Raw genomic sequence first — 27194 nt, 5'->3', positions numbered from 1 at the left:
AAGGTCTTGAGTAAGTTGGAGTGTGTACCGCTTTTTCAATGATCCCTAGATCCGATACTCCTTAATCCTCTCTAATCTTTTCCTTTCTTCATCCTAGTCTGTATTCAAAAAATCTTCACTATAGATATCTTCAATTACTTTTTTAATGCATTTATAATATTTGTAAATCAAACTTTATAAATAGTAATATCTCAAAACCACAGTATTTTTATTATAGAAAAGAACTAGTATGGAGTAATACAATTAATATTATTCCTATCAGGGACCGAATACAATTAGTATTAACATGGGCTTCTTTTGAGTCGAGATTGAGTTAAAGTTAGTGAGGTTTGTCACTGCGTAAAATAAAAATATTGAAATTTTGATATCAAGTAAAATTGTCAATTTAGAATTAGGTTATCAAAAAAATTCACAAATTTTTAAATGAAACAGTCTCATAGTAAAACTACTTTTATTGGGCTGACTCATGTACATTTAATTTATTGAAATAATCACATATCATTTTAAAGTAATCTATTATAAAAATAGACTAATTATAAATATTGTCTTATGGTAAAACAGTTGTATACAAGACAAGTTGGAAAATATTTAATAGCCATTTTAGACCAGAAAAAAAAAATAAAACCCATCGAATTAAGGACCAGAAAAAATGGCAATGGATGATCTCAAAAGCAAACGTCAAGACTTACCAACAGCACACAGCTGAAATGTGAATTGTGCTGCACCCAATCAGTCCAGCCCAATATTTTAAATCCATCTAAGAAGCATACCCAACCCACTTTGGACATGTTCTCCCGTTAAAAAGCAAAAATTTGAAAAAGATAAGATTTTTTTTGCAAAAAAAACTCATTGGATAAGCTTTTTGGTAAAGTTTAATTCTAAAATGAGCGCTCCTAGAAGGGTTAAAAGCGAATAAAGACTTTAATATTGTTTAAATTTTGTTCGCTGTTAGACAAATTCATTGAGTTTTGTGACCAAAATATTTGTTCATTGTTAATAACAACGAACTTATTATTAACCTGAGATCTGGACTGAGGGCGCTCGTTTTTAAAATTAAGTTTTACTAAAGCTTATTTATTTATTTATTGAAATATTTTGAAAAAAAAAATTATGTTCATTCTTATTTCCTAAAAAAGCAATAACGAATCAACTATCAAGTGTCTAAGTCATATAGGATTATACCAAATTCAAACTGATGCTAACTCTACACATGTTTATGACGATTCTTCTTTTTATCATTGTCTATTGGAGCTCAAAATATCTCACTTTCACTAAACAAATATTTCTTATGAAGTATAACAAGTAAGTTTATTTATGCATAATCATTACAACATAATTTATTTTTAGTGGGATATAGGTAGGAATATTTAATTTAAATGTCATTATTTCAAAATTGCTAATGGTATATATAGTGCATTTAGTGACATTAACTTTAACTACATAACAAAAAGTCATATTAAAGTTTTTTGCGACACAAGATCTAGGGATATTTCTCATAAATGCCAATATAGACCATAGTAACAATTACATATGCCACTAAAGGCCAAATAAACTATTACTAAATCACGTTATAGTGGAATTTATAATAACAACCAATGATTATTACGCTAAAAATTTAAATCAGTGACTTTTTTAATGCTACTCAATACAATATCACGAAAAGTTAAACTTGTTACAGTGAATCCAATGAGCTCTCATATGCTTGCTCTTAGACATATATTGCAATACTTCAAAGGTACTCTTCATTATGGTTTTCATCTTTATCCTTCTTCTATTACCTTTCTTTTGTTCTACACTCATGCATATTGGAGTGATTTTCCTGATACAAGTCAATCTACATCCGACTATTGTGTCTTTCTTGGTGATAATTTATTGTCCATGTCTCCAAAAGACAAGCCACATTGTTCCCTACTAGTGTTGAAGCTGAATGTTGTGGAGTTGTTGAGGTTGTGTCTGAGTCTTTTCGATTATGATATTAGTTTCTTGAACTTTATTACCCTATCACAAAAGTCACTCTAGTTTATTGTGCCAACATTAGTGTTGTTTACTTGAACGTGAAAGGAGCAAATTAAAATCTTCTGTGAGTATCTCTGTGTGAGTAGCACCTCATTGAGAAATTGATGAGGGATATGAGTAGTTAAAGGAGTTGAATAATACATGTCTTAGACTTTTGACTGTTTCATTGCACTTACCTCTTTCTATCCTAGTTAGCAGTTTAAATTATTTACTTAATTGATTTATCTTTTATGTTACTTATTTCTTTAATTTCTACTCTAATGGCACAGACCTTTGTTAGCTCATATTGTGATTTATCGATAACTTTTCTCATGTGGTCTTGGTGTCATTTATCTTTGTCTTTGCAAAGCTCGCTTGAATTAATTGCATGCAACTTTGTTTGCCCTCTCTTTGGATGTCTCTCTTTAGAAGGGTAACTGTATCTCTCTCACTTTTGAGAAACACTTTGATCAAACTAACTCAAGACGATTTATACTCCCTTTATTCTCATTTGATGTTTCGATTTTCATTAATTTTCAATTGAGACCGTCTTATCGTGTGACGACTTCAATTGGGTCAGCCAAAACTATTAAAAAATTGTTTTTTGTATAAGTGAGAATTCAATTTTCATTATTTTTTAATGGTTTTTTTACTAGTGATTCTTTTATGTGAACCCGCCTCACGATGAGACGGTCATAATTCATTTAAGTATCCCATTTAAGTAGTTTCATTTGTTGCCCCCTTCAAAATATTTGTATTTATGCGGGATCAAATAAAAACAGAAACATGAAAATGTAAGCAATTTTGAATGGAGAGAAATAATTGAACGCCCATGATTCGTCAGTCGTCGTCGTCAGTATCCCATATTTCAATAACAGCAAATTATTGGCCCCCATAAATTAGGATTGTGTTATTTAACCCGGAATCTTTTTTCCAACTACAAAACAAATTAATCCCATTAAAAATATCTCCCATCACAATATTTTCTTTATTTGAAAATATCCAACTTTTACATTTCTTATTATTCATCTCTCCACGCAACTCTCACTTAACAATATAAATTCCACACCAATCTCTTCTCGATCAATTAATTATCTCATCCTTTTTCTACTCCACAACAATGGCTGCCAATTTTCAAATCTTCACTTTCTCTCTCCTTTTACTGATCTCCTGCTTCGCAACTCCATCAATTTCATCTACCTTTACTGATGAAAATCCAATCAGATTAGTATCAGACGGTCTACAAGAGATTGAATCATCTGTTGTATCTCTTTTGGGTAATACTCGTCATGCTCTCTCCTTCGCTCGATTCATCCACAGGTTTGTTTGACTTTTGTTTTGATTAGATTGGTACTGATTTAAGTATGATTTGTTGATTGATTTGATTGTTTTCAGGCATGGAAAGAGGTATGAGACTGTTGAGGAGATTATTAATAGATTTAATGTTTATCGGGAGAGTTTGAAGTTGATTAGATCGACTAACAAAAAAGGCCTTCCTTACAAACTTCATGTCAATAGTAAGTTCTATATGATTGTTTCAATTTTGTTGATGAAATGAAATCAGTTTTTTATTGGTAATTTACTATTTTTATAATTATCAAATGTAATTTTTGTTTAATTATTGATTTAAAATGTATTTAATTGATAGTATACTAAGTACTCACACTCCTGCTAAACTTCCTAATTTTCAGAATAACCCACTGCCCACAGCCTATAGTTTTCTTTTGCGTGATAGCCGTCAATGCCCATTTTTAGCTTAAGTTGTTCGAAACAGTTAATGGTTCGGCTATCCAATTGAATTTGTCTGTTTTTTTTAGATTTTAATACGTGGGTCCCATTCGAACCTGTCAATACGGTTGGCGGATTGCAGTTCGGGTCACTTTTGGATCAGCCCAATTTTTAGTTGGGCCTTAACGGGTTTGGATCAAGTTTGGGTTGACTAAATGAGTCAAGAATTATAAAAAAAATACTTTTCTCCGTTTTCTAATGTTGTTCTTAATTGGAATATTCCCTCTGATGAGTGAGAAATTTAATTAAGGTTTTTGAAAGATATGTTGAAGATAAAATCTATCTATGTTATATCTTGTTAGATTCGTCTTAATGTATATTTTCTTATCATATGGAATATTTTTTAAAATTCTTTATGATGCACATTAAGAGATATTAAGACTCGAAAATTGCTTTGAAAACCGTGTTAAAAGTAAATGAGAAGAACAAAAGAGAATAGAGGGAGTATTTTTCGTTAATTTTATTTCGAAAAATATATGTATAATTTTTATACATTTTAAAGAAAGTATTCTCTTATAAAAAGTTATTAATATACCTATTCTAAGGCTATGATAGAGAAATGTTGACTTAAAATATAAAAATTGATTAAAAATATAGAGAATCTCGATTAAAAATGATGACGTGTAAACGAAATGATGACGTGAAACTGAAAATGAGCCAAAACGGCCGGGTTTGACCCAGTTTTTTAAACTCCATCTGTAACACTCCGTCCCATCAGACCGCCGGTGACTACCCATGGAGACTATAGATTGGCCCCATAAACCAACACAAGTCCTTTCTGCGCACGTTGACCTCACTCGTGCCCACCCAGAAAAACTTTTCAGGAAGTCACCCATCCTAAAATTGCTCTCCACCAAGCACGCTTAAATGTGGAGTTCTTAGCAAATAGGCTCCCTAGAAAAGAAGATGCACCTTGTTGATATGAGTAGTCTATCAATTCTTTTTAAAGCTCAACCCGGGGTATCACACCCTCCATTTTCTTTCGTTTGTCCATTTTAACTTTGTTTACTTTAGGAGAGAGAATTTCAAAATTAAACTTTTGAAGTATATATTGAAGATAAAGTATTTTTATAGGAAATCTTGTTACATTTGTCTTGATATAAAGTTTTTTAATCCATAACACTTTTTTATGATGCGTACTTAGAGATATCGAGACTCAAAATTTATTTTGAAATACATGCAAAAGGTAACATAAACAAACAAAAAGAAACGAAGAGTAGTATTTTCAAATTACGAATCAAAATTTCGAATTATGACCCACTATTTTCCATTATTTGGTAGAGTATGAAAAAGTTTCATCTATTGCCTTTTTTTCACATTAGAGATGTCATCGGCATCGCAATGCAAAACTATGGTCGCAAAAACGATCACAGAACAGATTTTGCGGATTAATGTAAATGATTTCGGTCTATACACAACGGATTTTGAGTTAATATAAATGATTTCATAGTGCCAATATAATGATCACAACATACTAGAAAACCTTTTGATATTATTGCTTATTTTGCACTATGGATGTCATGCCACACTAAAAAACTAATCTTGCACTCCGTTTTGGGTTATCTACATAAGTAATTGACGAGGCGATTACGATGATGATAAAAGTAACACTTTAATATTGATGCGAATTCAAAAGGACAAAGAAAGTAAGGTAGAAGTTGTTATAGTGGTGTCAGGTGTATTAAAAGTTGTAAAAGAACCATACCTCATACTCCCTTATACATATGAGCTTACATTCTCCCTTTGTTCATATAAGAAAATTTTTAACCTAAGAACGGCCGTCCAGATAAGCCATATGATACACCAAAGCCTTGTCTAATTTTCTCTTTTGCATACTGATTAGAAGCATTATAGTTGATTGAACAAGTTCAAAACGAAGAGCTGATAGGATTTTTTTGATGTACTTTTTGTAAGTTTGTTCCTTCAAACAAAGGGTTAAGAATTAAGATAATAAATATTAGTAATTGCCATCAAATATTATCCTAAAGACATTGGTAATTTGTGATAACTCTTAGGGGGTGTTTGGTATGGGAAGAGAAAATGTAAGGGAAAGGGAATTAATAAAGAGGGGTAAGGGTAAAGGTAAGGGTTATGGTTATATGTTGTTTGGAATAACAATGTAAGGGAAACACTTGTTTACGTTTCCCTTACTTATTGTTTGGTTTGTCACATAAGTTGATTTTTTTGTAATAATCTGCAAAGGGCATTTTGTTCATTTTTGTACAAAAATTAACTTAAGCAAACATTAAATTGAACACCCCTAATCGTAGCAACACTTGTCATATACCAAACCCAATACATCATAAGAACTAAAACTACATTTGTTACTACCAATTGAAGTTGTTCTAGACTTCTTTTTCTCCGTAAGGATTGCATAATTCAGTCCATTTATGACAATTATTAGAAGCTGTACAGCAAAAGTTATAATCAAAAATCAAAATCAAACAAAAATTTTCCACTATAAAGTAATTATACATACAAGCATAATTATTGGATAAGGTCAATTAAATATAGCTGAAAAAAGATAGTTCAATAAATTGTTCCATTTGGAATTTCATCGAACAAAAAGAAAAATATTCAAAGAATCAAATAATGCTTGGAGGATAGAAATTCCAGCAATCAGTTATTAACGTGGATCATTTTTAAATTCCAGCTATATTTGTAAGTACTACAAGTCAATTTTTTGGATGTAAATCACAGAAGCAAAACTAAATCACAAAAGAATTTATGAAGGTTATTTCATAAATTCCATAAAAATTAGCAAAAGAGGATGTTGATGGAGGATCAATTGTTTCATAAATAACAGCAAAAGAGGATCTCAAAAACAGTACAAGTAATTATCATAAATAGTATCTAAATTAGAGGACGAATTATTTCATAAATTCCAGCAATTAATTATTCCAATAATTCACAAACAAGTTCTTGATAAACCCTAAAAATCTAATTTCATCTTTAAATACAAGGAAAACAAAACATAGAAGAACAAAATTTTCATGAAGAGAGAGAAAAAGAGTTGAAAAAACATACTATGTTGATGATGTTGTTAACGGAGGTCAAGACTTCAATTTACTGTTCACAAAGGTGATGAGCAAGCAAAGGAGAGGTGACAAGAAAGGGAATCTGTTTCTGTTTACAAATGAGTGGTAATAATATTAGGGTATCCATTACCCTTAAGAAAGGGATTGGATTAGCCCAATCATATACCAAACAAAAAATGTAGGGTAATGGTGTTGAATTCCCTTACTTGGTACTAAAAAGCCCGTACCAAACGCCCCCTTAGTGTCTTGAACAATCGCATAACATTAGAACTTTAGAAGGCATTAGACAATGAAATGTGCCTTAAATTTAAACTTGTATGACTTAGGACTTGTTCTCTTTGGCTTATTATTAGTTGGAATTAGTTGTGATTCAATCCTTTTAACTCTACTTCAGCTCAAGTAAGCTCAGTTCTTTTCTGATAAGTTTGTTGCAATCTAGTACTCCCTCTTATTCGGATCGAATGTTGCATTTGTTTTTTTGGCATTATTTATCGGTCACTCTAAGTTTGTGTTTTATTCTCAATCTATAAGTTAAAACATAGTCAAATGAGATTTTGTTTGATTCGCCTCGATGTAAATTTGCTTAATTTAACGTTTTATAATTTTAAACCAAGTACGATTAAAGATTAGTTTTATTCTAATAAGATATGTTCATTTCAGTTCTATTAAGTTGGTAAAAATGTCCTTAGACGGGTAAAAAGTTTCCTCCCTAAGAGAAAATATGCAAGTCATTAACCAGATAGCTTTTAAAGTTGATTATATCATGATATATTATTGTTTATGATCCAGAATTTGCCGATTGGACATGGGAAGAATTTCGAAGGCACAGATTGGGAGCTGCTCAAAACTGCTCTGCCACTTTCAAGGGCAGCCACAAGCTATCTCATGCTGTTGCCCCTGAAAAGGTATACACTTAATTGAAACTTTAAAATGTCCCATAAACTCAATATTTACATGCTTACCGTTGTAGCATAAATCATAGAATTAAATTGTCATCGTGACACTTTTCTTAAGAGTTTTTTTTTACTATAAACCTCTGGAGAAAAGGCATTAATCACCATATACAAACCATTTGACTTCTACCACATTGCAAACATATTGCTTTCTAATGATTCACCAACTTTTCTTGTTGTCATTTTCTTTCGTTATGTAAGGATGGAATCTCTTAATTTAGTCCTTGGTGTACTGATAGTTGAAAATTTGAAACTAAATAAATACTGAGTAGGTTTATCTGTTTAGAGGGTGCTAAAGAAAACAACACTTCTTGTGTGAGACCATCTCTCAAAGAGACGAACTTAAAACAAGAAGCCTACATTCTTATTTCTGTTTAATTTGTGTTAATTGAGCTATTTAGCCCATATATTTAATGCGTCTCTCGGAGAGACCGTCTCTAACAATAATTTGTGTAAAGAAAATTATATGAATTCAAGACTCATGATAGACTTTTTATTGTGAATTTGCAGAAAGATTGGAGAGATGAGGGCATAGTTAGCCCTGTCAAGAATCAAGGCCACTGTGGATCTTGCTGGACTTTCAGGTCAGCTATATACATACAGGAGTACTATCATTATATCAAACTCTAGGAAACAAATTGCTGAATTATCATATTCATAGCTGTGCTGTGTTTTAGGGCATTATTTTGGATAGCTTAGCCAAAAAAAACTTATTAATGGACTAAGCCACTAACTTGTAGCCCTGGCCAACGATAACAGAGCAATCGAACCAGAAACTTACATACTTTTTGTAGTGCAGTTAAGGTCAATTTGTTTTTTTTTTTTTATGAATTTTAGGATTTTTAGCAAAGATTTTTCATGTGTCTGCAGTACTACTGGAGCTTTGGAGGCAGCTTATGCACAAGCATTCAGGAAGAACATCTCTTTATCCGAACAGCAGCTTGTTGATTGTGCTCAAGCCTTTAACAATAATGGTTGCAATGGCGGTTTGCCTTCACAGGCTTTTGAATACATCAAATACAATGGAGGTCTGGATACTGAAGAGGCTTACCCATACACAGGAGTGGATGGTAAATGTAAATTCTCAGCCCAAAATGTTGGTGTTCAAGTCCTTGACTCCGTCAATATTACCCTCGTAAGTCATTCAAGTCCTTGTGGCTATATCGTTTTTGAATAACACAAATCATAGATTGGTATTATACGGACCATCTCTGATTATATTATCTTGGGGAGTCTAGAATAACTCATAATTTTGCTTTTTTATTTTTAGCTAATGCAGAAATGGTAATTTAGCAAATGAAATTATTGGTAAATGTTTCATGGATTTCTTGGCATGTGCTTAGGGAGCTGAAGATGAACTTAAGGATGCTGTGGCATTTGTTCGTCCTGTGAGCGTGGCATTTCAGGTTGTGGATGAATTCAAGTTGTACAAGGGGGGAGTTTACACCAGCACAACTTGTGGCAGCTCTTCCATGGTCAGTTTTCAGATCAATGCATAACACTGCAAAGTATATTCATATTATTTATGCTTCATTCAAAGGGATAAATTTATTGATAGTACACAGTACACACACTACCTTCTTTTGTGCTTGTAGACTGTATTTTCACTTTTTGGATACAAAAAAAACATGAACTTGTTTTAGGTTGATTAAAGTAATTTCTCTAAAAAATTGAATATTCTTAAAGAACAGAATGCATCGTTGAAAGTAGAGATGATATAGATCAACTTAAAACGCATCTGTGGTAGCATGATTGAACTCGGTGCTCGAAATCACATATAGGTATCATGTATATATTCATTATTCAATGATATATGCTTGTCTACTTGGTAGGATGTGAACCATGCTGTTCTTGCTGTTGGATATGGAGTGGAAAATGGAGTTCCATACTGGCTGATCAAAAACTCATGGGGAGCTGATTGGGGTGACAATGGATACTTCAAGATGGAGATGGGTAAAAACATGTGTGGTAAGTTCAGAAACTGGATCTTGGTTTTACATCGCATTGATCTCACTATTAAAAAATAAATCGAATTTATCAAACTGTGATCTATTTGATCATTTCCGTACTGTATCCCTTATCCCTCCTCTTAAGGATCAAAACATGAACGCACTTGATATGATGCAGGTGTTGCTACTTGTGCATCATACCCCATCGTGGCATGAACCTCCATGAAAGCGAAGCGAGAAATTTGACATGAGAAATGATTACGTGTATTGCATAAAAAATCAAGGACAAAGCTACAGCAGGCAGCAGCAGGACATCAGATTGACATACATAGTTATTGAATTATGGCTTATGGGGTCTTTCTTCTTTCAACTCTATTTTGTTGCATGAATCATGTGATAGTCGTCTGTCTGGTTTGAGAAAGGTTCAAGACATTAAGATTAATGGGATGTATCATATTGATGAATCCCAAAGAGCATAGGCATTATATTTAACTCATTTGAATGCATGTTAATAAAGTAAAGAAAAAACTCTATTGTATCGACATAAACAGTCTTCTATGATATACTCCCCTCGATATCGGGTTTGGCTCAGGCAGCATCCAGAAGATCAGATCAGAACAACTATCATATCACTTCAAATTTGGCCCCAATTTGCAGGGATCATGACCAAAAATAGAAATACACGCTTTCGTTCGAATATGTGTCAAGTCAAAATTTCTAGTTGAATACACAATAAGATAAACTAAACAACAAATTCATTGGTCTGCTATTACATTTCAAAATCCCAATATAATGGGGCTACATTGGTGGTTTCATTCAAGAACAGACAACCAAACACAGTGTTGAAGAAGTCATGACCCTTGATTTCGGCTCCCTCGGTAAGAACAGACTCCATGTCGTATTTGCATGCTCTTGTACAGTCAGGGCAATACGTTACCTGAAGAAAAACACCCCATCACAAACCTTACTAGTTCATCACAGTTCTGCTAAGAAAACGTATGCGTGCCACAGTTATCTATGAGCAATCTTCTTTGTTCAATTATAATAACAGGGTTCACTCACTGTTCATTACAATAAGAATTGCAATGGCTTGTAATGTAGAAAGTTTATGGAGAATTGAGAGAAGTGTTTGAAATGATTGGTAATATTAATCATAACATTACAATGTATTTATACTATAAAAGAAATACCTAAAATAATGCATAGAATAGAAGAGATACTAATAACAAAGATAACATGTAATAATATTATTGTCTATAAATAATTGCAATACAATATCAAAATATTCTCAAGTCAATATATTAATCAAGAGTTATCTTGATTGATTAGTTGATCTTATATATCTCTATCATTCCCCCTCAAGACGGACGACCAAGAGGGAAAGACCAATTTTGGAGAATCATAAGTAGCAACGACAACATGGACATAGTTGTAGGAGAAAGTTTGTCATGGCATGGACTCTTACAGAGGGTGCAGTGGTTGGTGGGGTGGCGATAAGGAGTTGCTACAAATGATGGTGGAGATGAAGGTCGAAGATTGAAGGTTAAATTGGAGTGTTTGAGAGTTTTATTCGAAATATAAAAAAAAAAGTTGACAATGAGGAATAAGTTTGTCATGTGGTTATAAAAATAATCAGAGTGATGCATTAAAAGCAGCATAATGGCATAATTTCTTCATCACAAAAGAAAACTGAAGATTTTTGGGTTTTTTTTTGGTTTCTTTACAGTTGTTCAACTCAAGAGTTGAGGGTTTGAGTATAAAAGAGTTTAAACTGGTAAGAAAGAAAAATAAAGAGTTTTAGGAAAAAGGAATACATGTGGTTTTAGTGCTTACTGCTTAGTGCTTACACCTTACTCAATACTAGTAGCAATGTTGACACTACCACCAACTCAACTAAATTGATGATTCAATAGATATTCTACACATCTTAAGTCTAATTTATTGTTCTTATGGTTCACTTCCATTAGTTGTTTCTTGCTAAGGAAAAGGACAATATTGGCAATTGAGAAAGAATTCTCTAGAAGCAATATTTTGGTTTTGCTATTTTAATTATTATTACTTTGTTATTTCTTGCTAAGGAAGCCAACCCATTTCGTGTACAAGTAAGAGGAGAGGAAGAAGAGGATTATGCTTTTTCGTATTGACAAAAGAGTTTACGCATTATGGAGCGCTGCGCTCACTTGAATAGCTCACTTATATGGGATCTTTGCCCATTCATCTAATATAATATTACAGTTTTTCCTCATTAATCTCCTACATTCTTGTTCATTTTACATGGCTTTTCTAAGAACTCATTATCATTAGTTACCACAAGCTCAAGTCCCACAAGTACAGACACCCATAAATTATCCCACCACCACGATTAACACCCCCAATATTACACATAATTTCTTCCATTCAAAGGATTAGCAATTCAACTGATGTGTGTTATGCGGTTCTGAAATATTCAACTAGTTTTTGTCATTTCTTCGCATCACACAATCTATTCAAGCACCAACCATAGTGCAAAATACTGGACACAGTTGCAGTAACGGTCAAAAACCAATTTCGTGGTCAATGCAGATGCTTTTGGGATCATTGTAGCCTATATCTTGGTCAAGATAACCTCAACAACTTTTGCATCGAGGCCGCAATGTGATGATGCAGTCGATATTTTGCACTTTGGACCCAACTAATAACTTCTCAGATTAGTATATTATTGTGAAATGTTGAAGGAGTACATGTGTGGGGCACTTAAAACTTCAAAGTCATTTTTTCAATTACATTATTAGATGAAAACAGAAAATAATCAGCTACCCTTACTCTACTTACCTCCAATAGCTTAGGACTGAAAGAAGCATCAAGCATGACATCTATTCCATAAATTGCCCTGGATTTTGGATTATGCATCTCTGGATATACAGCAACTGCTGCCTCAAAGACAGATCGGATCATAGATCTAATTCTTTCATGGACAATCGACCATTTAACTGTGATGATGGGTTTCGTGATGATAAAGTTAGTTCAATACCCAAGATATATTCAAATACTTTGAGATATGCCTTAGAGAAAAGGCACAGTATGTATTTCATTTGGAAGAAACCACTAACCTTGGTGCTCTTGCTCAAACTCTCGCACGAAATCTTGTGTTTGTACATGATTCAGAATCCCACGATAGTTCTGATTGATTACACGACAGATGAGAGTTTCCCAAGGGCAAAAATATAGAATAATTAAGTTCACAGATCATTGCATTCAAATGTCGGGAAGCGGAGTCACATCAAAACTGAATCATGTGCTCCAGTGATGACAAAAGAATCTGATTAGATCTCAAACAAACAAAAAAAGGTTTCTTTACAGAACTTACCATAACTGTAAAATGAGTCTCATACTCGTATAAGCTTCGTCTATCCAAAGAATATTCATTATTTGCCAGCCTTACCTGGGAGAAGTCAAGACATACTGAGATTATGCAGAACAGAAAAGTGTCTCCATATTGCCATGGCATGAATCAAACTTTTTTTTAAAAAAATTGTCACAAGAAATCCAATAATACCAGGGAACATACCCAGAAGACATCAGCAAGGAATATTTCCAAAGGATTCATACTGCGAACAAGAACAATGTAACGAAGATCAAACTTCTTCCCTTTGAACAACGCTGGATGTTCAATATACTTCTGACATATCTTTGGACCAGTCTCCATCAGACGAATAATTGCAGATAAATTACTGGTGATTGTTGTATCCATACTACGTGCCATATTCCAAGGTTTCAGGATCCACAAGTTGTCAAGCCCTTCTTGCTCACGTACATAGTAATCTCCAATTAGCTCCGCCAAATGTTTTTCTAGATCATATGTAGGCTGCAGCCATTCAGGATTTCCATGTGCCTGCAATTGACCAAATATATTACTTTGAGATCCTAAAAGACTTGAGACTTGAGACTGCAATTGACCAAAGGATTAGACCAAATATACATGATGGTTCACTTAAAGAACTTGAGACTGCAATTGACCAAAGGATTAGACAAAAGAATCTTGAAGGGATGAAAAAAAATTATACTTCAGAACAAAATCATTCAGAATATATTACTTTGAGATCCTAAAAACAAGGGAAATGCTCGACCTCTTGAATAGTTTTAGCTAAATGATGTTTCATGACCAGACAAGCTTCATGTGGAAATTGGTTTATGTATTGATCATCTCTTATCCCAACAGCCTTTTTAGTCTCCTCATCAACCTGCATGCTGGTCCAAATAATATCTGCCTCCTTAGGTTCGCTAGCTGCATGTTACAAAAGTTTAACAGGATGGAGTCACGATTTGAAAACAGATAAAATTGAGCAGAGCAAGAAACAAAAAAAACCAGGAAGTAGATATATTTATCAAATCAATCTTCAATCAAAACAAATCATTTAAAATCTTAACGGCCCATTTAGGAGGTGGTAATAAATGGTGGTAATGGGAATAAAAATTAGTGTAGTTTTGGTTGAAAAATCTCTTGGCTACTTTAGTGGCCATGCTTGTCCAACTTCCACTATCTCGTTTTCTTCATAAAATTCATTCTAATGCATTACCATTGGAACATGTGGTATTCGGTGGTAATGGAAATTTGTAAACAAAAAAGCTTTTTTTGTGATCAAAATTTCATCCCCATGGGAATGAAATGGAACTTCTGACGAAATTTTACACTATAAACCATTCTCATTTCCACCATTTAGTAACACTAACCAAACGGGCTGCAAATGTAAATGATTCAGCCTTAGAACTAGTTGACGTAAATTGAAGATACAAACAATACAAAAGGTCCCACAGAGATGTAAATGCGAGCAAAAGAAGAAAGCTTCAAAATCTATTATTGGAAACACCATGCTGACTGCTCTAAAAATTTGCTGAAATTCTAACTTCTAAGTGCTTTGAACGATTAACCATGAAAATAAGAAACCAACAACAGCATCAGAGCGACATTAATGGATGAAAACTCTACATTCTATACATCTCAAAACATTTGAATTCAGGAAAATCAAAATGAACGCAGATGAAGATACTATCAAAGACTATGTGTACTGTAGGAACAAAGGGTTCAATAATGCACCATAATTGAAGGACAAAATAAATGGAGAAAGAGCGACATACTGATTACAAATTCAGGGCGAGTGAGAAACGCCTGTACATAGGGCATATCTGTATAAACTCGTAAAGGCTTTTGATTGCAAACCAGACTTGACAACTCCGGTGATCCCACAGAAGTACATCTTTTTGATTGCAACTTCTGAAGATATCTCTCGTATCCCTGGACAAAAGCACAGAAATGTTCAGAAAATTAACAATATACAACATATGTCATATATATAAAGTTGTCCTACTGAAGCATACTTTGATAAAATAATTGTTTGGCGTATGAAACCAAGCGGTCAGTCTGGCAGATCGTTGTTTATCCTCTCCTATACCAAACAAAAAGTCACGTGTGCACCCATCTCCTTTCCGAATATCTTGGGTTGGCCACAAAATAGAGAAGCTGAAAATTGAGAATTGAATTAGAAACATGGCTACTAAAACCAATCTATGAAGGAATCAAATTTTTTTTCAGGTCCATTTCATGTGTTTCTGCACAACTCGTGAACAAGATTCACTGAACCTTTCAAAGAGCAAGGTAATAGCGACAATTAAGATAAGTCACAATAATGGGAAACCATAATAGAGATTTGTTAGAAGATAACCTGACAGCTGAAGATAGATTCCCGTCACGCATATACAGAAAAGGTGCTATCTGGAAATTTGGCTCATCACTGTGTCGCAAAGCTGAACCCAGCTCATCCATCACATACCTGTAAAACCAAGTCAGCAACAAATGTTATTAATAGAGCTCATGAGAAGTTATGTCAAGATAAGAACAAATTTTGTAGATTTAATATAACCTTATTCATCAACGATTTCACAAAAAGCCAGGAATGATAGATTTTTCTTTGCCTTCCAGTTTCGCTACTCACTAGCTTAGACTCCATCCATTAATCTTGGTTGTAAGTCTTGTAGCAGTTTGACATTTGAACTATTCGTGCACTAAATTTGACCTAATTCTTTAACTATTACACACAAAATTGTTTTTATGTTAACCGACAATCAAAATGTTACTGAATCTGACCTGTATTCAATAGAGTACATGAAAGCGTATGACAAGAAAAGAACAAATTCAGGAGAATATATATATATTCTTATCCATCAGTGGTTCCACATAAATTGATGACGGATGGATTTTTCTTTGCCTGCCGATTTTGCAACTCATTAGCTTATAAGCCCTATATTTTTGTTAGTTGTACCAGTTTGAATTTTGCACTATTCTTGCACTAAGTTTGACCTTAATTTTTTTGTTACACATAAAATGTTACCATGTAAACCTAAATCAAAAGCGTTAATGGAATTGTTGCACGTTGTATTTCCTATTTTCTAAATATCAGTATTATTTACTTTCATGAAGGCAACTAAAGAAATCAAGTAGCCTCAATATTGAGTATTGGATAGTGTGCAAATGAAATTCCAACATTGTAATATCCAGCATCGAATTTTTTTTATATTCAAAATAGACAGCTACAAGACACCAGAGTTGTAATAAAATAGAAAGAAACAAAATAATGAAGACGTGGTAGAAGTGACCTACCATACAGAGGTTTCATCGATCTTTTCCTCATCAGCAAGTCTGTAAGTCATCAAATACAGCCACATAGCATTGAGTACACGATCTGCAAGGGATTCATCAGGACTCCACTCTGGAAGACGTGGCCGCAATGCTGAGTCAACCACATGCTTCTCACTCTCAAGGATTTTAGTTGCTTTTACACCATTAAGCAAAACAAGATTAGAAAGAGATTTAAGAATCTCTATTGCACTTTCACCAAGGGGGCCTGGTATATCAACCTGTAAATTATATTTAACTTCCATCACATTCAAGAATCTTTTACAGAATCAATGTAGCCAACAAAAAATTATATGAGAAGTTAAAATACCTCCAGAGAATTCAGTGAATGAAATTTCTTTAAGATTTGCAGCAACTCGTGAGCAGCATTTTCATCCATTGGATTTCCGCGAAGATTTAGGTGTGAAAGATGTGGTAATTTGACAGGTGAAAATGCCTGAGCATCGGAATATATTAGGTACTTAAAAAAAATTGTAAAAGTTGTGTACACCAGTAGTCAAAGCCAGTTGGCCATAAAGATTGTGGATGCATCCATTAGAGAATAAACATACAATAGAAAATAAAATAAACGAAGAAATAAAAAGCACCTCATTGTTTAGATTGTGGATGCATCTATTTGAAAGGTCGAGAGAGGTAATGCTCTGCAGTTGCTGATCACCATCAACGCCAGGGCTATCCTTATCATATATTCCTCCACAGAATCCCAATGCCCATTCACTATATTTAAGTGTAAAACAAGAATTGAAAATCTCTAGTTTTGGGAATGCCTGAAGCACAGCTTCCGTCATGTTACTCGCACTGGAACACCAAATCTCAGATTAGGTGAAAACATAACAATGGAAAGAGCTCCAAGAATGCATTGATCTGATAATTCGACTCCCTCAGATAAAAAGCAAGTGTTCCTTTTAGAGTCATTGGGACATCTTTATTACTGCACTACAATACAACAATACAAATCCTGTCTGAAATATTGAAAATCATCCAGCTTTATCCTAAATGTTTAACATTTTAAAAAAAAAAACTATAAACAGTAGTGAATTTTATCAATTTCTAATTCTAACATACTTCAAAAAGGTGTTATTGGTTGATAATCGTACACTCCATCTAAATTTGCTACATTTTCGAACTTTGGTCTGTTTATTTTGCTACATTTCCTTATAGAAATGTCCCCAACAGTTTTACTATTTCTCATCCACACAATTTTCTCTCTTTTAGTATCATCTACACAATTCAATTTTTTACTTATTCTCCCAACAATCAAACTACCAATTAATCTTTTGGGCTAGTACTTTGGTAGCAAACTCAGAGGAGTAAATACCAAGACACACTAATTTCAACCTTAACAATGTTGCATTACACAAATCTCACTTGTTGGTTACTGCATAGACAAGCTAAGAGGGACCCAAAAAACAACAATAATGTTCATCCACAGGGAGCAATATACAAACTCACTTCTCAAGAATAGGGTTATCATTTAACCAGAGGGCACGTAGGTCTTTCAGTTTCGAGAGTTCTTCCAGAACAGTCTCTAACTGCTTTATCTTGTTCCCAAGTAGGCTAAGAGCAAATAGATTCTGGAACGACAACAAAGGCAGCTTTATTAGAATTTTATAAAAAAAAATATATACAACAGTAAATCAAATGATACATAACCCTAAATATAGAGACAGAAATGGAAGCACGACCGGACATCTAGAAGGTAGAGCCAAATCTAGAAGCTTGGCATCATCTATATCAAGCTCTTCAAGTTCCAGCCACTTTACTTCGTCACAACCCATTTCTCTTGATCTACAAATTTCACTTTCAACTATTGCTTCCGGAGTCGGTTTTCTATTATTATCAATTAAATCATCAGTGCTATCTTCATCTTGTTCATGGCAATCACCATCGACACACATCAAAGAAGCCATTCTCTCAACCAAACCTGGTACTTCATCAAGCTACGACAATCACAAAAGTATAAAATTAGAAACCAAGGTAAAAAAAAATTCAAATGACACTAAAACTACACATCCCATCTTCATTCAAATTTAGATAATAAATGAAATAAAACTTGCCTTCTAAAGGCAACAGTAGTGTTCTTTCCTGTTTAAGGTTTGGTTCAAAACATTAAGAATACTTCATGGAATAGGTACTATGTAGGGATGGCAACGGGTCGGATCTGGACTGGATCCAGGTTGACCCGAATCCAAATCCGTTTTCAAGAGCAGGACCTAGATCTGGATTTGTGGATACTGCGGATCTTATTTTTTGTATTTTTGGATCGTGTTGAGATTGCCATAAAGCTATATTCATTGACTAATGATAATAATATATATAATTTCACAATGAATCACCCAAAAAAATATTATACAACTTAAAATTGTCTTGAAAATACCCGACGAACACATTAAAGTTGGAGGAGAGGGCCGTGAGGTAAGGCGTGCTGCTGTGGGCAGTTGGATATTTGGTTCATATCATTAAGATACAGAATATAAGTAGGAAAGTAAGGGAGAGTAAGCAAGCCCAAATAAGAATATAAGGGATTGTAATTTGTAATTTGTATCACATAAAAATCACTTGGGCTTTTAAATAGCCCAAATGAGTTTGTAAACCCAGAATATTTAATATATATAAAATTAAAAATGGGTTCTCTGAATCCACAGTTCCGGATATTTTTCTGAGATCCGGATCCAGACCCGTGAAATTTTAATGGATCATAAGGGCCAATTTTCTAGGACCCAGATCTGTGAAAACGGATACGGATCCACATATCCGGGTCGGGTCCAATACCCATTGCCATCCCTAACTATGTTCTCTACAAAATATATCTAAAACCCTGTTTAGGTAGGAGCCATGTAATGGTATTGGGGTAATGGAATTATCTTATTAGACCTATCCAAAAGAATCATCAACATCCAAAGAATTACCTCAGAATATCAGAGCTAATTTTCTTATCAATGGGAATCTAATTACTTGCTATCAAATGAGCATGAAACTTGAGCTGCTTGCATATTTACTGATTATCAGTTACACCTCTTTCACAGGTTTTTATAAATTATTTGAAACTCTAAATCGGTTCGTACAGAGTTCAATACTTTGTGATAATTCAGAGATTGAACAGATTTTAACAATGTTACTCAAGTAATGAATTTCGACAAGTCCACTAATGAAACTTACATGTTAAGCTTCTCATGCTTATTGCTTGCCAATAACATACACAACACAATTGATTGGAAGTTTGAAAACTAGTACAACACCTAAGCTTAACATCAGCAAGCCCTTTTGAGATTGTTAATATCTTCTCACGAGAATACTAAGCTAGCCAAGAGGAGTTTGAAATTCAAAAGAGATTGAAAACGAAAGACTGGATAAAGATAAGATAGGCATGATTAATGTAATCTAAGAGTGGCCATTTATTACATCATTCTACGTAATTTATGGTGATTTTGGTACTTTTATGTAATGTCTTGTATTGGAGATTCATTTTTGTATGTGAGTGATTATGATACTTTATGATCCGATTGTGTATCATTATGTTTGAGTGCTTATGTTTGGAAGTCAAGACAATAGGTGATTAAGATAGATAGCAAGTTCAAGCTAGAAATTTTCCTATTCTGACTAGGCGCGAGTTCTATGTTGGTTTCTTTCATGGATTTTTGACCTAAATCTAACCATTTTAACACCATACCAGGCCAGTTTTGTTCCGGTCGTTAACGGACACCACTACTAGTTAGTCATTGTTTAATTACTTTCTTATGAACAACCCCTACCCACTATTATTTTAGATCTAAGAGAATTAGGTTAATAACTTTGATGAGCCGATATGATTTAAGCCAACTTAAGCACCCTTGCAAAATTCTGGGAACTAAGCTCATACATTTTGATATGCACCTTCCACCATATTGCAAACTTTTTTCACCCTCAAAGGAACTTTTCTTTGAAACCCAAAACTCAATTTCTTACTAATATTTTCAACAAACCCACTATGAATGTTACTATCAAATTGAAGAAAATTAGCCAATATTCCACATAAATTCAGTGAAGGGTGAACAGTCAGAATTAAAAGTAACTAATTTCCATTCATTCCAAACAAACACTACCTAATTAAACCTCATCTTCTTCACATAATTTCACAAAAACCCAAATTCAAATGTAGAAAATCAAAAGTAGTGTAAAAATCCAGCTTTTTTGGAACAGAAGCAGCCCGTTTCCATTATTTTGATACAAAAATAAACCACTTAACATGATTCAAATATAACCCAAATTTTAAAAATAAAGAAAAAAAGAAAAAAGACCTGTTTTGGAGCATCAGGGAGGCGAAATGTCCAAGCATGATCAACAAGGAAGACATTGGAGTGTTTGGGCATGTAATCAGAAGTGAAAACGAGTCTTCTTTGTAAACCATCTTCACAAAGTTCAATTTGGAAGAACTCACCACCATCGAATGTTTCAGATGAGAGTTTACGAAAGAGTTGTGGGTAAAGTGATTGGGGCAACCCAGTTGCGGTTAATAATAGGCCATGAACCTTCAAAAATTCATCGTAGCTCTTTATTTCTACCATTTTTTGGGTTTGAGTTTCTTTGACAATGAAGTTTGCTGTTAATTCCGGCGCCACTTCAGTGAAGAAATAAATGAATTCGAGTGTTCCAGAGTTCAAAGAAGCTCGTTTTACGCGAACGGGTGCCCAAGACCCGCCCCGTTTGTTGATTCATTACCTTGTCTAAAAATTAACATTAATAATCGGTCTTCTTACAGAGAAAGTCTAGTATGAACTTGGTCCACACTATTAATGTGGATTTTTCCATTCACTTTGGAGTATGTAATGAAAAGTAAAGAAAATAGAAATAAAAATCTTAAAACTTGGTCTACGCTATTTTAGTGTGGACCAAGTCCACACAAGAGGTTGTCTTTTGTGAAATTTTCACTTTTTATTTAATAATTCAATAATTTTTCGTAGATTCCTTAATACTTGTTTATTTGTTATTATACATTACTTTTATTTAAAAAACAATAGTATAGATAAAAAAAATAAAAATAAAAATAAATAAAAAAAATCCCTTTCACATGATTTTAGTTGTTTTATAAATAATGAGTTGAATGGTTAAGCTATTCAATACTTCGTGTTTAGTGGGATAACCTATTAAAATCAACTATTTTTGAACAACTTGTGTTTATAATTAGTTGATCAAGCTAGTTAATAAAATTAATTAATCTAATCGATCACTCCTTTCAGCTATATGTTTGCCAAACAAGACTAATGGGTGTTTAATAAATACGTTTAGATCATTTTTTGGTTGAGTTTTATCATAAAAAGCAAAAAAAATATAATTGATAAATGAGTTTTCATTGGGCTTAATTTTTAAAGCCTATTGACTTATTAATCCACTTTAATTCTAATGATAAACATCCAAAAATTGTAATACTCATTTGATTGAAAATCGAATTTAGTTATATCTCCCAAAAACCCATTATCATATTAGTTCTAGTGTTTTCCCCTTGAGTTCAAACAACGCCTCCCACTTCTCTGCTTCTCGTCCACTCGGTGGGCTACGTTTTTTCCACAGACGGCATTAGAACATACAGTCAGACTATGGTGAATGGTCTCTCTAATCCTCTTTACGAATAAATGAATTTTAGTTTTAGTTTCCCTCAAATTAGTGCTCAACTGTTCACAGGTGACAACCTATATCATAATTTACCCAAATTGTTAAAAGGTGCATTATTTTTCTTTATTTTGTTGTTTTTTGAATTTTTTTTCAATTTATAAATGGGTTCTTCAAATTGTTGATTATGCTCCATCTATCATAGTGTGATTTAGTGAAAAATGGATCCAAATTCGAGTGTTACTACCGAAGAACCTGCTTCCTGGGATGAGCTGTACAACATAGACTTGGTGCCCTCCGAATTGTTTCTTAAATTTCGCAAAGAAGTTGAAGGTTTTAGACTTGGAGTTAATTTAGAGGTATTTTACCCTTTTATTTGGTCCTTAAATCTACTTAATTTATGTGTAAATCTTAACTATTTATCAATCAAACTTAATCAAGCTCATATACTAGTACATTGTATGGTATTGTTTATTGAATTGCTGTGATTTTTTCTTGAGTAGAGTGCTTTTGTTTTGGGGTTAATGGATTGAAGGGTCTTAAACTAAACCTGTATAAAGCTGCTAATTGTTGTGACCCAAATGGTAGGGATTTGTTTGGCATCTTTGCATTTTGCTATAATTCACAGGGTGTTTGGTTACTGCTATTAAGCGATGGTAATGGGAATGCATTTTAATTTTAATTTTTGTGAATTATGTTATGTGATTCCCATGTAGTGGCTCGAACATGTGTTTTTCCTCGAAATTTTCATTACCATCAGATAACGTCCTTTTCAGCATGGCAACATATGAGAATGGATTTTGTGTAGAAAATCGATTATTAGAGTAGGACAAACATGATATAAACCTTATTAATTAGTCCGTTTTCTAGCAAAATTACAATAACTTTTCATTACCGTCAAAGTAATTTTGTGTTTCATGATATAATGTTGAATAAAGATATGTTCTACGATTGATATTGGGTTATGTTCTTAGATTGTTGATCAACTATGTGGTTTTTGATTTTCGAGCTGAATGTTTCATGTTTGTTCTTTGTATGCATCAATTTTCAAACTTCTTCTTTTATGTTGGCTCTTCATGAAGTGATCATCCTGAATTGCAATTTCATTACAAAGGCGGTCGTTGTTGTTCTGTTCTTAGAATATAATTTTAGTGTTCATGCTGCAGCCTGCAAATGTCAATATGTCATGTTGGATAGTAATTCAGATATCAAGTTGAGTATGCATACAAGTTTGGATCATATGTTGAAATTGTAGAGAGTAGTAAAATTTAGTTTGTGTCGACGACCTATGTTACTTGGACTCGGGTACTGATATCGGATATTGGTACGTGTCCAAGTGTCGGATACGCCTAAATGTTCAATTTTATGCCTAATTGAAGTGTCTAAGTGCCATACCAATGTCCGAGTTCTGAGCATCAAGGATCGGACATGGGTATGTGAAGCAAATTAAGAATCTGAGTAACATAGTTGACGACCACTAAATCTGATCTATTGGTTCATGTAGGCATGTTGATGTAGCCAACCCAAAACTTTTGGATTCAAGCTTTGACACTGTTGTAGAGAGTAGAATTTAGACTGTTCAAGGCTAATAGCAGTTATGGGCCGATTGGCCCAACACTTGGATTTTCGGTTTGTGTGTTTCATGATTGAATTTGATTACCTTAGCGAATCTCATAGATTGCTTTAGGTTTTTAGTGTTTAGTGGATTAGAACTAAGGATATAAAATTGTAATACTCTACATCTAAAACTGTACTTTCCTAATGTGGTGACATTTTGATGCAGTTCTATAATTCACCGATCAATGAATTCCAGACAAAGCTGGTACTAAAGCCTTTGTCAACGGAGAGAAGATGGAAATTTATATATGAGCCCATTCATCAGGATGTGCGTGTGCTTTCTAAGAAGATTCCTTTAACTAAATTTCTCAATCTGCAGGTCTCATTTTCACTCTCTTAACCTTATTTTGATTGCTATTAACTGCAATTGAACATAGTATGTCTTATGTTCTAAACTTCATAGCCTGTGGTCCTTGGTTTCCTATATTAATCCAACCAAAAGCTTAAACCTATAGTCTTTAATACTCTTCAAGCTCGAAATAAAGTGTGGATGAGATTCAAACCCGTAACGTTTTATGGCATCTGATACATGCCAAGGAACCAACTCAACCAAAAGTTTGTGCTTGATTTTCCTTTTTATTTGATATGATTGAAATGCTATCAGAAATTTCAAGACCGTGAAATACGCAGGTTGGCATAGGTCATAGCTTTTCGTTAGGTGCCACCGGATGGAAATGGAAGCTTACCTCATGTTTGGGGGGAGATGGCATCTCTCGAATTCGGAACAAGACATCAGTTGGACTTTGTGATGGTGTGGATTTACGGTTTGGCTGGAGGGCTGATTATATTCTTCCCGAAATTACAGGGTTAGTTTAATAATTTTCTTTACTTCATTACTAAATGGGGTCAATAACATTGAACTATTGCTCATTTTTGAGAATCCCCTTTCCTTTTGCGGTTGATCTCCTTGTTTCACGGTCGCTTAATTATCCATTTACATTTATAGGGCCTTAGGCACAGGTGAACCATTATTCAATATGAATTCAGGCCGTCTGCAAGCCTCTTTAGACAGAGTTGAAGCTATTTTCACACACAAAAACGACGAATAACACTTCCACCAGCGAAACGAATGGCAGCTTGATGATCCATATTATGGTTGTACAGCTCGGTTTTCCTTCTTCACGTTGTATTTGATTTTCGTGTTGTTTGGAAAACAATTAATTAAAAACTTCCAAAAATATGCTGGATCTTATCATTTACAGTTTGTTTCAGTTCAACTCCGTCACAGTTTTGGCGTAACATTTAAAATGATCTAGTATATCATAGATCCCATGTCGCATTTGCTTTAGCCTTTCTGGAGGATTCGATAGTCCACCGGCCTCCATTTTCTGCAAAGTTCAAGACGTTTCTCAGTGGAGTAAGTACTCTTATTAAGCATCTAAAGAATTTTCACAAATTTTCTTTTGGGATGATTATTATCTCCATATCTGGTAGAAGTTTTCATGCTTTGTCTTCAGCAAAGATGTGGTAGCATAAAAATTGATGGTTGTCTTGTCTATCCTTATCTTTTTATGTGTATGTTTTAATTTTGAGGTTATTAGCTTAAATTGCAGTCACTATTCTACACCTTGCTTTGAACCTTTCTCTTTTGTATTTTCCAACCACTTCTATCAACAATAATCGGCTTTTGTTTATTTGTTAGCTCTCAAGTATACATGGCTTGTTTGGTTATTGGTATTAAATGGTATTAATGTTAATGAAAATTTAATGTATTCTAGTTAAGAAATCTACTCAATCCTTTGTGTTCCTTCACATGATTCACTTTTTTCTAATAGCAATTGAAAAGAAAGTATTAATTGATGATGAAAAATTGTGAAGGAAAACCTCATGATTGAGGATGAAATCTTATTATTATGGGAATTGCAAATATATTTTATCAAATTGGAGACTAGAATTCATTCGCATTACCACAATATGACCTACTCATAACCAAACACCATAGCCATAGGCTATGTTTCGACATTATTTAACGAGGGAAGGGAATGAGTGAAGGAAATGAGGATATGTTTTCTTTTCAAATCTTTCGTACGAAAAATTAAATTTATGAAAAGCAAAGGACTCGTTCCCTCAAGTTTCCTTTTCTTCATTTCTCTTCCTGCTTCCTATACTATCGAATTGAAGAAATCTTATTCGTTTTGTCTTTTATTTTCCTCCATTCACTTTCTTTCGTTTTCTTCCCATTCAAACATTGAAATAGACAACAGAAATTTGTGAAGGTTATTCTAGTAAATTTGTTTCTTTAATCATGGAGTTGGTTTGCAAGGGAGGAGTTCTAGGTTGCAGAATAGGGGATGAGAGGTTGGTTTTTTAGTTTCCTTTATTTTTTGGTTTTTAATTTTTGATTTTTTAATTTAAATTAGGGGATGAGAGGTTGAGTTTTTAGTTTATTTGCTAGCTTTAAAAATTTTTTAGATTTTTCAAGTTAAATTACTCTTCTGGCAAAGCCATTTAGAATAATAAATTGGATATAATGAATTAAAATAGTGAGATATTTTAAAATTATGAATGTTGAGAGTAAAATAGTGTGTCATATTCAAAAAATATATAAGGCAAATTCATAGAGACACGAAAATGAAAAGTTAGACAAATTAGATAATATAGTGAAGGTATTAGATCACGAATTAAGATTCAAATTAAGATCAATATCTTAAATTTTTAGTGTTAAATAAGTAATTAACTGATAATCAAATGACAATTAAAAACATAATTTTAAAATTTGAAAATTAATTTAGGACGAAAAAATATTGGCTTATAATAAACCAAAGTGAGAAGCTTTTAATTAAGTTTTCAAAATTCCAAACTCAAAGGCTATGCCCCACTTGAAACAAAAAAGCGAGGGAATGAACGTTACACAACCGTTACAATAATCAACGGCAAACAATCCTCCCCTCTTAAGTCATACTATTATAAAACCATTCCCATCTTCATCCTCTCCATCACCAAACCCAAATACTCTTTGAAACAAGAAAATAAAATGGCAGCATCAAATTCTAAATTAAGAAACTCATTTTCCTTTCCAAACCTTCTACTTTCATGCATAAACTTGATCCTCTTCATACTTTCATTAGCATCACTTATCCCCATAATTCTCCTTAAAACACCTCCAACTTCCTTAGGCTTTGCTCTTCTAATCTCCTCGTTAGTCTCAATAATCTCTTCCTTGATCGGCTTTTACCCTCGTCTCACTCATTTCTGCTTTATGATTTACGTCTCTTTCATCCTCGCTTCCCTTTCAAGCCAAATCCTTAGCTTCCTCGCCCTCTTTATAAAGGAGAAAACGAGCCTTTCGATGCTCATTTCATCGAGAGACCCGAGGGAGGCGAAGGTGTTGGTTAGGTTGGAATGTGGGATATTGATGGCTATGTTTATGTTGCAAGTCATGGTTTTGGTGTTAACATGTGCTATTCACAGGTGTTCCGTTAGGGAGTATGAAGAATTAGAAGTCGAAAGGGAAAAAACGACAAGGAAGCAGAGTACGAGTGAGGAGGAAACTATGGTTAAGGTGGCTAACATTTCTCAAGTTTAGAATTTAGTTTAAGACTAATTCATACCGTAAGATTTTGAATTCGATTCTCATTATGTTTTTGTTTGTATTTAA

The 27194-nt window shown here is 33.6% G+C and overlaps 4 protein-coding genes across 6 annotated transcripts; 3 read left to right on the top strand and 1 right to left on the bottom strand.

The window, feature by feature from the left end:
• The first annotated feature begins 2941 nt into the window (after positions 1-2941).
• LOC130816139 (pro-cathepsin H-like) lies at positions 2942-10314 on the top strand. Its single transcript, XM_057682783.1, has 8 exons — positions 2942-3315; positions 3391-3512; positions 7611-7726; positions 8285-8358; positions 8645-8909; positions 9118-9249; positions 9607-9742; positions 9902-10314. Exons 1-8 carry the CDS (start codon positions 3116-3118, stop codon positions 9937-9939), a joined length of 1083 nt encoding a protein of 360 aa, XP_057538766.1. The 5' UTR covers positions 2942-3115; the 3' UTR covers positions 9940-10314.
• Positions 10315-10321: 7 nt separating this feature from the next.
• Positions 10322-21073, bottom strand: LOC130816138 (uncharacterized). 2 transcript variants are annotated; one of them, XM_057682781.1, is made up of 15 exons: positions 20671-21073; positions 18079-18333; positions 17846-17967; positions 16981-17191; positions 16704-16829; positions 16358-16614; positions 15423-15530; positions 15079-15220; positions 14839-14995; positions 13830-13987; positions 13271-13594; positions 13070-13144; positions 12813-12882; positions 12535-12692; positions 10322-10660 (listed from the first exon to the last, which is right to left on the bottom strand). In XM_057682781.1, the coding sequence occupies exons 1-15, from the start codon at positions 20935-20937 to the stop codon at positions 10493-10495; spliced, it is 2598 nt and encodes an 865-aa protein (XP_057538764.1). In that variant the 5' UTR covers positions 20938-21073; the 3' UTR covers positions 10322-10492. The 2 variants fall into 2 exon arrangements, with proteins under 2 accessions (XP_057538764.1, XP_057538765.1); XM_057682782.1 differs by lacking the exon at positions 20671-21073 and having other exon boundaries at positions 18047-18217.
• Positions 21074-21810: 737 nt separating this feature from the next.
• Positions 21811-27147, top strand: LOC130814570 (uncharacterized). 2 transcript variants are annotated; one of them, XR_009042453.1, is made up of 6 exons: positions 21811-22090; positions 22185-22338; positions 23763-23915; positions 24227-24402; positions 24543-24953; positions 27008-27147. XR_009042453.1 is itself a non-coding variant. In XM_057680684.1 (6 exons), the coding sequence occupies exons 3-6, from the start codon at positions 22201-22203 to the stop codon at positions 24643-24645; spliced, it is 570 nt and encodes a 189-aa protein (XP_057536667.1). In that variant the 5' UTR covers positions 21818-21969; positions 22052-22090; positions 22185-22200; the 3' UTR covers positions 24646-25005. The 2 variants fall into 2 exon arrangements, 1 of the variants encoding a protein (XP_057536667.1); XM_057680684.1 differs by lacking the exon at positions 27008-27147 and having other exon boundaries at positions 21818-21969; positions 22052-22090; positions 24543-25005.
• On the top strand, positions 26228-27122 carry LOC130814572 (uncharacterized). The gene has a single exon (XM_057680685.1). The coding sequence runs from the start codon at positions 26571-26573 to the stop codon at positions 27120-27122; it is 552 nt and encodes a 183-aa protein (XP_057536668.1). The 5' UTR covers positions 26228-26570.
• Positions 27148-27194: the final 47 nt, after the last annotated feature.

Source organism: Amaranthus tricolor, chromosome 6, assembly GCF_026212465.1.
Source record: "Amaranthus tricolor cultivar Red isolate AtriRed21 chromosome 6, ASM2621246v1, whole genome shotgun sequence".
NCBI classification, from domain to species: domain Eukaryota; kingdom Viridiplantae; phylum Streptophyta; class Magnoliopsida; order Caryophyllales; family Amaranthaceae; genus Amaranthus; species Amaranthus tricolor.
The sequence above is the reverse complement of the archived record's forward strand: the minus strand, read 5'-3'. Positions and strand labels throughout refer to the sequence as shown.

What these genes read in the sequence shown, in the direction of transcription:
- LOC130816138 (XM_057682781.1), bottom strand. Translation starts at nt 20,937, where the DNA reads ATGGTAGAAATAAAGAGCTACGATGAATTTTTGAAGGTTCATGGCCTA. An exon ending in TAGCTAAAACTATTCAAGAG is followed by an intron (nt 13,595 to 13,829) that starts GTCGAGCATTTC and finishes GGTCAATTGCAG; the next exon opens with GCACATGGAAATCCTGAATG. An exon ending in TCAGTCCTAAGCTATTGGAG is followed by an intron (nt 10,661 to 12,534) that starts GTAAGTAGAGTA and finishes GTTTTTCTTCAG; the next exon opens with GTAACGTATTGCCCTGACTG.
- LOC130816139 (XM_057682783.1), top strand. Translation starts at nt 3,116, where the DNA reads ATGGCTGCCAATTTTCAAATCTTCACTTTCTCTCTCCTTTTACTGATC. An exon ending in TTCGCTCGATTCATCCACAG is followed by an intron (nt 3,316 to 3,390) that starts GTTTGTTTGACT and finishes GATTGTTTTCAG; the next exon opens with GCATGGAAAGAGGTATGAGA. An exon ending in ATGCTGTTGCCCCTGAAAAG is followed by an intron (nt 7,727 to 8,284) that starts GTATACACTTAA and finishes GTGAATTTGCAG; the next exon opens with AAAGATTGGAGAGATGAGGG.
- LOC130814570 (XM_057680684.1), top strand. Translation starts at nt 22,201, where the DNA reads ATGGATCCAAATTCGAGTGTTACTACCGAAGAACCTGCTTCCTGGGAT. An exon ending in CTAAATTTCTCAATCTGCAG is followed by an intron (nt 23,916 to 24,226) that starts GTCTCATTTTCA and finishes TGAAATACGCAG; the next exon opens with GTTGGCATAGGTCATAGCTT. An exon ending in ATTCTTCCCGAAATTACAGG is followed by an intron (nt 24,403 to 24,542) that starts GTTAGTTTAATA and finishes TTACATTTATAG; the next exon opens with GGCCTTAGGCACAGGTGAAC.
- LOC130814572 (XM_057680685.1), top strand. Translation starts at nt 26,571, where the DNA reads ATGGCAGCATCAAATTCTAAATTAAGAAACTCATTTTCCTTTCCAAAC.